Source organism: Rhinichthys klamathensis, unplaced genomic scaffold (genome assembly GCF_029890125.1).
Source record: "Rhinichthys klamathensis goyatoka isolate OS25496 unplaced genomic scaffold, OSU_Roscu_1.1 h1tg000395l_1, whole genome shotgun sequence".
In the NCBI taxonomy this organism is placed as follows: Eukaryota; Metazoa; Chordata; class Actinopteri; order Cypriniformes; family Leuciscidae; genus Rhinichthys; species Rhinichthys klamathensis.
In genome coordinates this window covers 318,794-335,354 of record NW_026606897.1, presented here as the reverse complement: position 1 = coordinate 335,354, position 16,561 = coordinate 318,794, and the positions used below count along the sequence as shown (strand labels likewise).

General features: G+C 37.5%; 1 protein-coding gene across 1 annotated transcript in view; it reads left to right on the top strand.

Annotated features, from left to right (window-relative positions):
- Nucleotides 1-16,561, top strand: part of mrpl13 (mitochondrial ribosomal protein L13) — a 28,429-nt gene that overhangs the window by 8,406 nt on the left and 3,462 nt on the right. The window contains exons 5-6 of the mRNA XM_056234399.1: nucleotides 2,623-2,709; nucleotides 3,197-3,318. Coding sequence (XP_056090374.1) covers nucleotides 2,623-2,709; nucleotides 3,197-3,318 — 209 coding nt within the window. The remainder of the gene's footprint in view (nucleotides 1-2,622; nucleotides 2,710-3,196; nucleotides 3,319-16,561) is intronic.

Genomic DNA, 16,561 nt, shown 5'->3' with positions numbered 1-16,561 from the left:
ACATTCAGAATATTTATCCAGTTCCATCTGGTTGGAAGTCGGAGTCATCACGCCGGTATAGAGACGAGTTTGTTGAGGTGTCCATGAGGCCTTCACAGGGCTGATAAGGCTGGCACTTCAGGGATGCGTTGTGGTCGTGTCCAGGAGCAGGTCCACCATCTGATCTGGATATGGCCTGGACCCGGCTGACTTCAGTAAACCTCAGAATAAACAGAAAGACTAACAGTAGCGTAGATGCCATTCTTCTTATGATGTAACGAGTACATCAGGTGTTATATTGGTCAACTTTGGTTGTTTAAAAGTGCTTAACAAATAAAGTTGGATTGGATTGGATTGGATTGGATAGGAAGTGTCCCTGGTTCCGGCTGACCTAATCTATGCAGCCTAATAATCATTTAACTGATTTGAATAATAGAAATGTATAATGTTCTATATGAATGCTAGGTAAAAGATATGCATTTTTTGTTTAGTTTAGTAGATTTAAACTGACAGAGTGTGTCTGCTTCCCGGACAATGTTAGGAAGACAGTTCCAAAGTTTAGGTGAAGGATCTACCACCAGCAGTCGATTTTGATATTCCAGGTATTATCAACTGGACAGAATTTTGAGATCGCAGTAGATGTGAAGGACTATAATGCGCTAAGAGCTCGCTCAAGTACTGTGGAGCTAAACCATTTAGTGCTTTGTAAGTAGTCAGCAATATTTTACAAATTATACGATGTTTAATAGGGAGCCAATGCAGTGTTGACAGAACCGGGCTAATACGGTCATACTTTCTGGTTCTAGTAAGAACCAGTAAGAGCTCCTGCGTTTTGGACCAACTGGACTTTGTTTATTAAGCGTGCAGGGCAACCATCCAGTAGAGCATTACAATAATCTAGCCTTGAGGTCATGAACGCATGAACTAACTGTTCCGCATTTTTCATTGAAAGTATATGTCATAATTTAGATACATTTTTAAGATGGAAGAATGCGGTTTTACAGATGCTAGAAATGTGGCTTTTAAATGAAACATTGGTATCAAAGAGCACAACCAGGTTCCTAACCGACGACGAGGACTTGACAGAACATCTGTCAAGTGTTGGACAGTATTCTGGGTTAATACGTGCAGAGGTTTTTTGCCCAATAATTAGAAACTCTGTTTTTTCAGAATTAAGTAGTAGGAAATTACTAGTCATCCAAATTTTTATATCAGCTATGCATTTCGTTGAATTGCTGCATTTCGTCAGGGTGCAAAGAAATATAGAGCTGAGTATCATCAGCATAACAGTGAAAACTAATTCCATGCTTACATTTACATTTAGTGCTTCCTAATGATATTTCCTAAGGGTAGCGTGTATAGGGTGAACAGCAACAATCCTAGTACTGAGCCTTGTGGTACACCATACTGAACTTGTGATCGATATGGCATCTCTTCATTTACTGCTACAAACTGATAACGGTCAGATAAGTATGATTTGAACCATGCTAATGCAATTCCACTAATGCCAACACAATTTTCGAGTCTATTCAAAAGAATGTTGTGGTTGATGGTATCAAATGCAGCACTAAGATCCAGTAACACTAATAGAGAGATACAACCATGATCAGATGATAAGAGCAAATCATTTGTAACTCTAATGAGAGCAGTCTCAGTACTGTGATATGGTCTAAATCCTGACTGGAAATCCTTGCAGATACCATTTCTTTCTAAAAAATCATGTATTCGTACCCCTTAATTTATTTCACATTTTGTTATGCTGCAGCCTCATGCTATCCTGCTTTAAATTACTTTTTTTGTTCACGGCAATTTACACTCTGTACACCATAATGACAAAGCAAAAAATTTGATTTGTGATAATCTTAGAAAATGTATTAAAAATAAAATGCATTGCATGAGTCTTCAAAAATCATTTTTTTGCTTTGCATTTATGGTGTATGAAATGTAGATTGATGTAAAAAAAGAAAGTAATTTAAAGCAGGTTAGCATAAGGCTGCAATATAAAAAAAAGTGAATACTTACGCAAGGCACTTTGTCTGTGTGTAAATATGTCAATACATATATATATATATATATATATATTAGGGCTGTCAAATGATTAATCACGATTAATCACATCCAAAATAAAAGTTTTTTTTACATAATATATGTGGGTGCACTGTGTATAATTATTTTGTATATATATAAATACACACACATGCATGTATATTTAAGAAAAAAATATTATTTATATATAAAATATTTATATATAATATAAATTATATATAAATCTATATACAGTATATACATGAAAATATTTCTTAAATATATACAAGCATGTGTGTGTATTTATATATATAAAATAATTATACACAGTGCACCCACATATATTATGTAAAAAAAACCTTTTATTTTGGATGTGATTAATCACGATTAATCATTTGACAGCCCTAATATATATATGTGTGTGTGTGTGTGTGTGTGTGTGTGTATCATTTTCTTTAAAAAAAAAAACTCACAGATGACAATTTTATGTGTTTGATTTTAATTATTTATTTTGTTTTGAGAATGAAAAGGCAGAAATCTCCACATGTATTCTTTAGAGAGAGATTGACTAAAATCCAAATCTCTGGGCCCATTTTTATTTAATTTTTTGCTCCACAGATCATTAAACTGGCTGTTTACGGGATGCTTCCCAAAAACCTCACCAGAAGGACCATGATGCAACGGCTTCACCTCTTCCCAGATGATGTAAGCTCTCAGTTGATGCTCTGATTTGTGTTCATTGATGCTCTGTCCAAAGCTTGACATGTTTGGGAAGGAGAAACATGTCAGTGTGTTTGATGAATGTTTCAGTGGAGGATGGGATGTATCCGATTAAGAAGCTACATTATACAGCACAATATGTTTTCTACAGCTGCAAAAATAGAAAAATAACATGATGGTAATACCTTGCTGCACAATTAATTAAGTTTTGTTTTAATACTAATATATATATAATTGAACTATAACAATCTTATTTAAAAAAAACACCTAAGGTTTAGTTACATTAGAGAAAGTAGTAAAGTAGTAAATCAACATTGTTTCTGTAATTGACTTACAGAACCCTAGTGTAACGATAGACAGGATCTAGTCACACACCTGTCTCTGATTGTATTTCTGCAGTCATTTTTGTTACAGCAGTGTGTGTGTGTGTGTGCAATGATAAAAGGTGTTATCACTGTGTGTCCCATTTTAGGTCCTTCCCGAGGATATTCTGAAGAACCTTACAGAGGAACTTCCTCAACCCAGAGAGATTCCTCGCAAGCTCAGCGAGTACACAAAGGAGGAGCGGGACACTTTCCCCATGCTTTGGACACCGTGAGTTTTTTTTTTTTTGTCTTTCTTTTTCTTTTTTAGTCTTTCTTAGCCCCTTTGTTTCTGCTCTACAATATTCCTTTGGTGCTTCTGAAGAGCATGCATCAAAGTTCTTTTAGATTTAGTGCATAGCTGAGGTGTCGTTCTGTGCGGATGGGCTCCTGAGGGGGAGAGAGGATGGCTGGCAGTGAGGTCGTAAAGAACTGATGTTTAATAATCCGTATGTGAAGCTGCACTTTTCTGGATGGCTGCTCTGCTGGTCCCCAAACTGCAGACATCCAATCAGATTTATGAGAGCTGAGGCACTGGCACAGAGGCCAGCCAATCACACAACGGCTGTGAGGTCACAGTGGGAAACGTCTTTATTTTTCACACTAATTTTACACAATTGCTAAGTTACTTGTCTTATAATATAGTAGACTGGCAGGTTTTTTTTTTTATAATAGTGTTTTTTTTTTTTTTTACCCCGAAGTTCAAAGTACCTCTTTATTGACACCAGTAATATTTCAGATATCATTAATCATTATCTATTATAATTCAATATTATTAAAACTATATATACTGTTCAAAAGTTTGGGGTCAGTAATATTTATATATTTTAAAGAAATTCATATTTTTATTCAGTAAGGATGCATTAATATAATCAGAAGTAACAGGAAAGACACTTATAATGATATAAAATATTTCTATTTTAAAGAAATGTTGTTCTTTTGAACTTTCTATTCATCAGGAATTCTGAAAAAAAGTATCATGGTTTCCACCAAAATTTTAAAGGTTCACCCATTGATAAAAATTCTGTCATCATTTACTCACCCTCATGTTGTTCCAAGCCTGTATGAGTTTGTTGGTAAGCAGACAGTTGACAGTAGCCATTGATTTTCTTAGTATTTTTTTCTTTTTCCTACTATGGAAGTCAATGGGTGCCGTCAAATGTTTGATTACGAACATTCTTTAAAATATCTTATTTTGTTGTTTAACAGAAGAAAGAAACTCATACAGGTTTGGAACAACTTGAGGGTGAGTTAGTAATGACAACATTTTTGGGTGAACTATCGCTTTAATTAGCACAACTGTTTTCAACGTTGATGATAATAATAATACGAAATGTTTCTTGAGCACCAAATCGGCATATTAGAATGATTTCTGATGGATCATGTGACAGAAGACTGGAGTAATAATGCTGAAAATTCAGTTCAGCCATCACAGAATAAAATACATTTAGAAATGGATTCAAATAGAAAACAGTTATTTTAAATTGTAATAATATTCACAATATTAACATTTTTACTGGATTTTGGTGAGCATAAGAGACTTCCTTTAAAAACATTAAAAAAGCGTATTTATTTCAAACTATTGACTGCTGGAGTATCATTTGATAAAAAATGTTTAACTAAGCAAAATCTTTTACAAAGATCAAGTATCCCCTGGGTTGCATGTTCACATGAAAAAAAAAAAAGAGGTCAAGTCTTGTTTTAGAGGTCAGGTGCTTTGTTTGACATGCATGCCCCCTGAGATACTTTTCTGCCTTGTTTGGCTGCTCACACAAGATCCTCCAAGACATTTTATATCACTTGAGATTGTCACCACTGCTGTACTGCTATTAAACACCTCATAAACCCTTTACATCTGTGCAGATCGTCCCCCAACTATAGACAATAAAGTTTCCCATCCTGAGTATTTCTTTCACACAGCACGTCTTCCCCTGGCTGTATTACTTCTGGACTTGATAGACAAAAGTTTTTGGATAGTAGCTCAGTTTTCTAGGGGGGGGGGAAATTCTCAGCATCCCAGCCTTTTTAATGCAACGTTTTTATTTGTTTTCCAAATGATATTGTATGACTGAACAGGGCATTGCTCTTCCTGTGGCCTTATTGAACTTTTACGTGCATGGGTGACTTATGATTTCATTGCAAGGCAAGGCAAGTTTATTTATATAGCACATTTCATACACAATGGTAATTCAAAGTGCTTTACATAGAATAAATTAAAATAATCTAAACAAATTAAGAATAATTAAAACAGTTTAGAATAAAAAATAAAGTAAATGCATAGCTAAACAGATGTGTTTTGAGTCTGGATTTGAATGTGACTACTGTAAGAGCACATCTGATCTCCTCTGGAAGCTGGTTCCAGCTGCGGCTGGCATAATAGCTAAAAGCGGACTCTCCATGCTTAGAGCGAACCCTTGGTATTTCTAGCTGATTTGATCCTAATGATCTGAGTGATCGGTTTATATTCAGTGAGCATATCTGCAATATATTGAGGTCCTAACCCATTGAATGATTTGATTTATATACCAGTAATAATACTTTAAAATCAATCCTAAATGTAAGCCAGTGTAAAGACCTGAGGACTGGTGTGATATGTTCATATTTTCTGGTCCTGCTCAGAATCCTGGCAGCTGCGTTCTGTATGAGCTGCAACTGTCTTAGGGTCTTTTTAGAAAGGCCAGTGAGGAGTCCATTACAATAATCCACCCTGCTGGTGATAAAAGCATGCACAAGTTTCTCTAAGTCTTGATTGGAAACAAAGCATCTAGTTCTTGCAATATTTTTCGGATGATAGTATGCTGATTTAGTTATTGCTTTGACATGACTACTGAAACTAAGGTCTGACTCTAGAGACACACCAAGATTCCTGACTTTATTTTTAGTTGTTAGACCCCTAGCGTCAAGGTTTCCATTCACCTTGAGAACTTCATCTTTGTTTCCAAACGCAATGACTTCAGTTTTGTCTTTGTTTAACTGAAGAAAGTTTTGCCACATCCAACTGTTTACTTCATCAATGCATTGGCACAGGGAGTCAATGGGGCTGTAGTCGTTAGGCGATAGGGCTAAGTAGAGCTGTGTGTCGTCTGCATAGCTGTGGTAAGCAATTTTGTTCTTTCTCATTATTTGGCTCATTGGGAGCATATACATGTTGAACAGGAGTGGCGCCAGAATTGAGCCTTGAGGGACTCTGCAAGTCATGGATGTCCACTCAGACTTATGGTCTCCTACTCACATAGTAACCTCTCCCTTCTAAGTATGACCTGAACCATTGCAATCGTTATCATGCAAGTGTGGTCAGATGAATCTCAAGGTATGAAATTAAATGGCTTTATAGCTCCTGTTGATGGTATTGCGGCTTGAAAACTGCAGTCTCACTGTGGGAGGTATAAAAACAGATGATAACAGTCAGAATCAAATGCTAAAGGTGTGGTGCGGCTGTGAGGAGCTTTGAGCTTCAGCTCAAGGAGATTTACACTCTTTGATATTCTGTAGATTTGATCTTACTTTAGTGTTAAATCACTGAACGCTGAAAGTCATGGTACACTCTTCCTCTGTCAGATTTCAGTGTTTTCCACAGGATTTTGGGAGACTATGGGGGGTGGACCTCTGTCCCTCTAGGATGGTCTGGTGGCATGACCCCCCACCCCCAATTCATCAGTCCGGTGCACTTTGAGAGTTAAAAATTAACAGCTCCAACCAGTGTTCAGTGTGCAAATTGAACAAAGACAAAAATCATTAACTTGTACCAGAACCTAGAGTAGACTCAACCCTCTTTTTATTTGTGATAAAGAGTCTCAGTCTACATTCACACTGGTGTTTTACGTTTACATTTATACATTTATTCATTTTGCAGACGCTTTTATCCAAAGCGACTTACAAAGTAAGGAGGCAAACAAACACAAAAAGAGCTCAAAATACAAAGTTTCAGACATTGCTTAGAGTAGCATAAGCTAGAATAGGGAGGGAGGGATTTAAAGTCCCCATGAATTTAAAATTGACCATACTTACTTTGTTTGCCTAAATTGATCGTTTTGTGGTGAACAATTCATCCATGCGAGTCAATCCACACAAAAAATTTTTTTGGCTTCGTAATCTTTAATCAAAATCTGAAATTTCCCCTCCCCTCTGCATTGGAGGACCTTCCTTGATGACGTAGGTTTGACAGTTTGGGTGTCTGCTTAACATCCGTAACCACGCCCCTCCAACTGACAGTAGACAGGCTGAATGACAACACCTACTTTTCTAGATCCAATCAGGTGCTAGTTGGAAAAAAAGCCACGCCCACTATTTTGCCTCATTTAGTATTCCGTTTCTCTCGGAAATACATCACAACACTGGAGAAAAGTCATTTGCAAATTCCGGTTCACGGGGACTTTAAAGGGCATATTGCAGGTTAGAGGACCCAACAAGTCAATGTATAGAAAAATAATGTAGGAACTAGATTTTCTTTAAAATATACTTACAAAAACGACTTCAGAAGCTTCTGTAGCGTATTTATGAGAAAATTTTACTTCCGCGTCTGAAAATGGGCGTGGCGGGCGTGACGTAACGGGCGGGAGAGCGGTCGATTCAAACAACAGGAAAACAATGGATCGCAATGACATTTCGGACGCTGAGGAAATTGTTCATACTTACTCGTATGACGGACCACAGCCGTACAATTATGAGCCTGCTATGCTGCCAAGAGAGCAGGGACAGGCCAGGGTTAATGTTAGACAGAACGGTCAGAGACAAATTGAGTTGTGGTGTGAGGAGAACCAGTGGAGAACAGGACAGGTGTCTTGGTGAGAGAGACCAGTGTTAGCTTATAGATATATACACGTTCGCTAACGATATACACTGCTCACAATATTGTACAGATTATTACCATCGTATATCAGGCCAGCAGACATTAGTATGTTTAGGATATATTTATACTATTAAATGTATACAAACTATACTTGAGTATATTTCTATTGTACTAAAAACATACTCAAGTACATTTTTAATGCATATTTTTCACCTGGGTTATAACAAACAGAAAATAAAAAATTTGAATATTTAAACAACCTAGTAGTAATTTTGTTTTTCAATTACAAGTTGCCTCTATTTAGGGCATGACTACCTATATCACACTATTTGATACCATTGGTACAGTATACGACAGTCAATATTCTTGTTTCGGCATCCCATGTTGAACTCCATATCTCCGGGATGATAATACTCCGATCTGAAGTGAACGCTACACACAACCGCGTTTCTCGAAGCCGATGCGGAAGAGAAATCCCGTCGCTTCACCTGCACAAACCGCACCAGGCACGAAAGATATATAGCACCGTCCCTTTTCTTGTTATAGAAACCTGTGGACTCGATGTCCTGACTGGCCGGAGTATTTGCAACCTCCACAAACACAATAATTTACCATGACGATGATAAATTAAAATACAAAAACTACCGAAAACACACTGACTGACGACCGCTCTCACTGAATACCAGCCTACTCTGAGCTGAGGCTGAGGCTCCCTGGCGTGACGTAAAATGACGCGATGTTGAAAAAAAAAGCCGTTTTTACCAGCAGTCCAAGAAACGCTCACTTTATCTACTAAATTAGTGCCCTTATGTCGTTTTAAAACATTTTAATATTTTTTTTTTTGGACATTTATTTTATTGAGGAGGAATAAATCCTGCATTAACTTTCCATATGGTATTTTCATACAAGGTTATATATTAATTTAGATTTTTTTTATTTTACCTGCAATATGCTCTTTAAGGAAAGTGATAACATAGAATTATTATATATATATATTTTTTTTTAATGAGGTTAAGTGCTCACGGAAGATAAGTTTCCAGCTCTCTTTTGAATATTGTCAGGGATCCTGCATTCCGTATGAAGGCGGGGAGATCGTTCCTTGCTGGTGGAAACCATCAATGAAAATGTTCTGGAGAGTGATTTTGTGCCTTTCTGTGATGGTACCACAAGCCATCGCTCATTTACCGATCACAGGCTTCTGGTAGGGATCTAGACTCGTAAGAGCGAGTGGTAGAAGGAGAGGCTGAGCCTGTGGTAGATCTGTGAGCAAGCGTCAATGCTTGAACTTGATGCGAGCAGCGAGTGGTAGCCAGTGCCGAGAGATGAAGAGAGGAGTGACGTGGGCCCTTTTGGGCTCGTTGAAGACTAGACGTGCTGCAGCGTTCTGAATCATTTGTAGAGGTTTAATTGCACATGATGGAAGTCCAGCCAGAAGAACATTGCAGTAATCAAGCCTAGAAATGACCAGGGCCTGGACAACAAGCTGTGTTGCATGCTTAGTTAGAAAAGACCTGATCTTTCTGATGTTGTGCAGTGCAAACCTGCATTACTGAGGTGTCTTTGCAATGTGGTCTTTGAAGGTCAGCTGGTCATCAAAGGTTACTCCAAGATTTCTGACTGACCTTGATGGGGTAATAGATGATGGTGAACCTAGCTGGATGGTGAAATCATGCTGTAGAGTCGGATTGGCAAGGAAGACGAGAAGCCAGGTTGAGCTGCAGGTGATGATCATTATCCATGTCGAGATGTCCACCAGACAGCTTGAGATACGTGCAGCTACTGTGGGATCTTCTGGTTGAAATGAGAGGAAGAGCTGTGTCTCATCAACATAGCACTGGAGAAACCATGATGGGTCCCAGTAATGTTGTGTATATGAAGAAGAGGGGGGTCCAAGAACTGAACCCTGAGGAACCCCAGTGATCTGGGGCCTCATGTATAACCGTTGCGTACGCACAAAACAGGTCCTGAAAGAGGCGTACGCCACTTCCGATGCATGAGTTGTGATTTAAAAAAACAAACTTGATGGGAAAATTTGCGCACCTGCATGCAAACTCTGACCCATGCATACGAACGTTTTGGAGACGGAGCAGTTTGGTGACACCGATTGTGAGCTGGAGTTAAATGTCTTTTTGGTCACGTTTAGACAGAAAATGATACATATACAGAAAGATAATACAAATATAATTCACTCATCAAGCCTATCACTTGAAGCAAATATCCATCCCTTCTTAAATGTCCGCGCCAGCGAGCGCGTTGGGCCGTTTAGTTAAACTGACGCATATATAGCCTATCTAACGGCAGATGAAGTAAAACCGTAAATCTTCAGTATGAGTCCTAATCATAAATACAGTGCATGTTCACAATAACAGTTTAAATAAATAAAAGAATGATTTAAACTATGTTTTACTTCTGATATAAACATTTAGATTAAATATGCCATTCTCGTTAATGGAGTTTAACACTTAAACTAAATGAAATTATTACTGAGTAGTTACAAAAAAAATTTATATTCAATAAATAGAAATATTTGTTGTGAATGCAATGCTTTTGAACACTTTTTCTCTGGCATTCTGTGTTTTAATGTTTTAACTACATGATAATTGCTAATTATGATAATAGCAGATAGTTTAGGGTCTATCTGTTTCCATTAAAAATATAAATCAATTAAAAATACTATTTGGCCAGAGGAAAAGATTGAGAAAAACTTTCTCTGAAATGTATTTTACACTATTTGATTTATTTATTCAAAAACAAGGCTAGGATAGCCTACTAAATGATTTTTTATCAATGTAATGTGACGGCACATCCGTATTTCATATTTTCCTAATGTCTTGTTGTACCGTTAAACGTGGTATCACGTAGATGAATAAGCATATGCAAATGATATGCAGATGAGGATCTGCATAGTAAAACTAGGTGTTGTAAGCGCCATATTTGCAATTTCGGGAAGGAGACGCATGTGCGCACAATCTTCCGCTGACTGGGATTTATAAAGTTCTGGTGTACGCACGGTTTTATAAGTCTGAATATTTTTTGGCGTACTCCATTTTTGACTTTCGGGAACACAGTTTTCTACGCACAGTTTTATAAATGAGACCTGGGATGGGATCTGGAGGGCAGGTGGTAGGATGACTGGAGAAGAGAAGTCTAGATACTTCTGCCTCAGTGAGTGTAGAGGAGGAGAGAGGATTTATGGCTGTGGATGTGGTGGGTCTGAGTTCCTCTGTGTGTGGAGCTGAGACATGAGACTGCTGATGGTTGTAGAATCGTCAGTGAAGAAATGAGCAAAATCATCAGCAGTTAAAGAGGTGGTGGTTGGTGGCGGAGGGGGACAGAGGAGAGAGTTGAATGTTTTGAAAAGTGTGCGTGTGTTTGAAGCGCTGTTGATCTTGTTGTGGATATATGATTTAGCAGCATGAACTGCCTTTATCAGCAGAGAGTGATACATACTGTATCAGATGGGTCCTTCGATTTACGCCATGTTCTCTCTGCTGCCCTGAGTTTGCTAACTGCCCTGAGATCAGAGAACCAGGGGTTAGATGGAGTAGCACGTGCTGGCCTAGAAGATAGAGGACAGATATTGTCTAGACAAGAAGTTAGTGGAACATAGTGTCCGACCCGTTGCTCTATTCACATCCAGATATGAGAATTGTGTCGGTGAGGGAAGAGACTAGAGAGGATGAAACAACAGAAGAAAGATGGGAAGGAGAAAGTGAGCGCAGGTTTCGTCTAAAAGTAACTGGTAGAGGGGTTGGTAGTGCACCTGTAGTGATTTGTAGATTAAAAGTAATGAAGAAATGATCTGAAACGTGCAGAGGCTTCACCAAAATGTTGTCTGTGATGCAGTTGCGTGTGAAAATTGGGTCAAGTTGGTTGCCTGATTTGTGAGTACCTGCGCTGATGAGCTGTTTCAGATCAAATGTGGCTAGGAGAGAGAGGACGTCTGTATTTGCAAATTTCTTTAAAAATGCCTTATGCTACAATCTATAATTTCAGCATGAATCTGAAAATGTCCACACATAAATGAAGGCCTGGTACTAGAGCATACATGCAATGTGGAACAAACATGATCACACACACACACAGACACAGGTGTGTGTTCACTCTTCACTCCTGTTCATATCTGCTTATTGCTTATTTATTTATTTTACTTTTTTACTTATTCTAAAATGAATAATTTTTTTATACAATTGGATTATTGAAATAAATATGAGATTACAATCAAGTCTTGTGTTTGAGTTACAATTTATGAGGCATTATTGCAAAAACAGGACACTTCAAAAGACCTCAAACCACAACAACAAAATTCTAAACTTTGACACAAATTCTTATTCTTATTTATACTTATGTATTTTATAATGTTTCAAGCTATATATTCACAAAATATACATCATAAAAGCTGTTATAAGAGCAGTTAGTCACAATCAGAAAAATGAATGGATCTCTATGGGCTCTGCTGGATGTATATGATAATTATCCTATATTAATTTCCTACAGATTTTTCTCTAACAAGCAGATGGCAGAACTCTGCCTCTAACACCTAGATCAATATCCAGAAACTACTCGTATTTAATTTTAATCATCATTAGAGAGACATTTTTTTTATGAAAAAAAAAAAAACGTTTCATATGCATGTTAATGGTGTAGCTGAGGAATTTTGCAGTAAATAGGTTTAAAAAAAGTACTTTCATCTATACATATGCTGTGTTCTGGGGGATACAAAGTAAACATAAATATATATATATATATATATATATATATATATATATACATACATTTGTATTATTAAAATGTTTTTATATATATATATATATATACAATCACTCTATAAATGTTTGGGGTCATATCTACCATGAGTGTAAACTGAACACGAACACAGGATGAGGGTTTAACCTAACACCCGACCCGTTATCCGACAGCAGCACTAATTTAATTCCAGACCTGACCAAACCTGTTTGATATAAAGAGCTGAATCAAACCGTGCTCGCATTAAATCTACGACATCAGGTGGAAAAAAAATCATAGATTTTGTCATGTAACAAGCAATCAAACCAACATTAGGCATTCTGGTCTGATGCATTCAAGAAAAATAGACTCGCAGCCCAACATGGTTATGATTTACAGAAAAAAAAAAGATGAGAACTTGCATCTGTCGTGTATGAGCCTCTACTGTTCTATAATATTGGGGATATGTTAGCGGATTCACTCTGCATTTAAATGCGTCTGTGGCATGGCGAGCCACCACAGTCTAGTTAATGAAACACTAGATTTAAAGGTAAGCACTTGTTACAGTATTTCAAAGGCAGTTTGTTGTGCCAAAAGATGTACACTGGAAATGTATATGTAGTGTTGCTTGTTAAGGCAAGGCAGAGTGCTATTACTCTTCCAAGCGACTTATTTTAACCTGACAAATAATGAGTGATGATAACATTTTCAAGTACACATACCCTTCCTGGTACACAAGTCACTTTATTAATTGATGCACATTATTTGATATTTCCTGAGATGTGCAGTGGGGTGTTTTGCAGCTCTTTTGCCTTGTTTTGAGCAACATCCAACCAAAAAATAAAAATTATAATGTTGTCAAGAGCACTATATTATGTGTGGGCAATGGAGAACTTGAACCTTATTTTTTTCAGTCTGTTAAATTTGTATATGACCTTTTCTTCAGTGTACTTCATGTAATTTCCACTAATTTTTCCCTTGTGTCCCCGGGCTCTGTAAATCAGTACTCATATTATACTTAACATTAGCATTACTGTTAAATATTATAGTAAGATCTGTTACTGTTAATTAATGAATAAAGTACTCATGTTAAATTCAAGCTCATGATTTATAGGGAAGGAAATCATGAACTATTGAATGAATTTGGTTGTGATTTATTTTAACATGTGGTTGAGTGACTAAGGTGTCCTTGTTACAATGTAATTGTACATGTAAGTACCGAGCAAAATAAAAAAACATTTACTTATTATAGAGTTAGGTTTAGGGTTAGTTGCATGCAATTATGCATAATTTACTGTTATTAATACAGTATGTACATGTAACACATGTTAACAAGGACACTGTAAAATAACGTGTTACCGAACCAGCTGTTAAGAGTCAGTTGTTCAAGAACCAGATCACACTGGTTGTTCAGTATGGCATTTGATTCATTAAAAAGAACTGGTTCATTTGAATGAATTGTTCATGAATTATATTACATTAGGTGCTTTGATTCTTTTGAGCTGTTTTTTGTGCATGAAAAGCAGATAGTTGCTCGGTAACCAGACTACTCCAATTGCTTTTTTTTTTTTTTTTTTGCTTTTAATTCATTAAATAGAATCGGCTCATAATAATCAGTTGTTCAGGAGTCGGACTTCTCTGGTTGCGCTGTATGCTTTTGATTCACTAAAAAGAATTGGCTCATAAAAATGTAAAGGCTCCTAAGATTTATTCATTCGGTAATCTGACTGCTCTATTGCACTGTAAATCTATCAGTGGTGTTGCAGCGCTGTTCAATATGCATCACTAGAAAGAATGCAAAAGCCATTAACAAAACAGGCATTCGTTACGATTTTTTAAATGCCCGGTTCCCAACCCTAATGTTGTACACAGTTCTTTGCAGTTGTGCCTCCATCAAAAAAGGGTGAGGTGTTGTTTCAATATCATTTCCCCCACATTGTGTTGTCTTTTTGATCCTGCTCCAGTCCTGGTGACAGTTCTTTGAGGTTCTGGATCAAGCTTGCGGTACATGTGGCGGTTCTTTGCATGTTTGCTGTGTGTTGTCCAGAATTCATATCCCTCTCCAACAAACACTGAGGCAACCGGCTGTGTTTTGTTTGTTGTCTCCATTGTGTTATTTATTTCACACAAGCCGGTCCCAACTGAAGAAGCCACGTGGAGCGTGTAATTAAAACATCGAAGGAGACGACAATGTGATAATGTGACGGCAGATCTCCTGTAATTTAATTGGGGTAAAGCAAGGGTGATGTTTGTTTTGTAACATTTTATTGGCTGATAAGTTGGTGAGTCAAAACCTATTTTTCCTCAACAGTTTGAACGGATGATATAAATATGACATTAAAAAGGTTGTTTTTACTTCAGCATATAAAGGGCATTAACTGGGTGGAAGATTAATGTGTCCCTAGGCCATAGACTGTAATAAAAGATGGACGATGTGTCTCCACTTCCTTCCACTGTACACGCGTTGCCGATTACATCATTCGGATCCTGAGGTGGAGCCACGGTATACAGGTCCTGACATCACTCAATCGCAAGAACAGCTGTCAATCACGACATTACACTGTTTTTATAGCATCAAATAACTAATTAAAACCAAGCTTACGGGGAAAACGAACACTTGAGCATTCGTCAGTGTGATAAGAACTACCTAAAATGAGAGAAACCATCTATAGTAAAAAATTATTTGAAGTGTAATTGGATTTTTTACAAAATTTGGGTGGGGTTTATGACCTATTACAGCAGCCAGTCAATAGGGGGCAATCGAAATGTTTTGGCTTGACTTTTCAGGATGGCTCAAAGATTTTGGAAGGCATTGCTTTTTTAATGTGGCCGAAACACCGCTCTCCTTCTGTGCCAAGAGATCTGAGAGTTTAACCTTACTTGATCTCTCATGCATCTCTCTCTCTCTCTCTTTCTGCATACACTTTTCCTTATGATTGTAGATAATGTAAAAACCTTAAATCATGGTGTAATTTACATATGTCAGGATTAAATGCACAGTTCCCAGGCTGCTTCATTTTATTTATTTAAGTGTCGTGATTAGTATTTTAAGTGATTTTAGACGAGTACTGTATTAATATTCCTTGCATCCTGGATTGTGTTTGGTCATTTCTTCCTTTGCATGTATTTATATATTGGTCTAGACAGACACATTGCTGAGTAAAACCAAAATTTCTACAGACACTAGCTGCGTTTCCATTACAGATTTGTGCAAAACTTTTGCGATATTTTATAAATGTCGATTAAAAAAAAACTTTTTTCACGTCAAACGAAATGACTTTTCCATTAACTGAAGTTAAACGTATATTTTTTCCTCTCGCGATAAGTCAGTCGCACTAGCCATTATTTTTAATTGAAGGAGACGTAGGCGTGTTATCCAAACATTAATGGCAAGGAAAGCGAGATGGTCCTCACTGCAGAACACGAAATCCAGGGGGAGGAGCTGGATCCAGATCCAACTCCTCCCACCTTACATACCGTAAAACCTCAATTTTCCCAAATCGTCTAACTGCACCGGCTTGTATTTGAGACAGGCGTCTATATGAGACAGGCCTTAATAATTTAGTGTTGAGATGTTGTTTATTGAGTGTAGGCATAGTCTCTAATCTCTAAAAATCTCCAAATGCTCCACGTGAAACTGCGGTCTTCCGACTTTTTACTATCGCGTCAATTGATTTTGATTAATATGCGCGAGGGAGAGAGACCAAGACAGCGCTCGTGTTGTTTGAAAACGTGAGAGTGCGCGCGCGCGGCCGGGGCTCTCTCTCTCTCTCTCTCTCTCTCTCTCTCTCTCTCTCTCTCTCTCTCTCTCTCTCTCTCTCTCTCTCTCTCTCTCTCTCTCTCTCTCTCTCTCTCTCTCTGCTCGTTATGCGCCCTGTCAGGCGCAGCAGTCATTCTATTCTACATCACTCACCGATCAAAATAGGCTTTGGAGGGACAAAAATTTGCTCTGGCGGCTGCC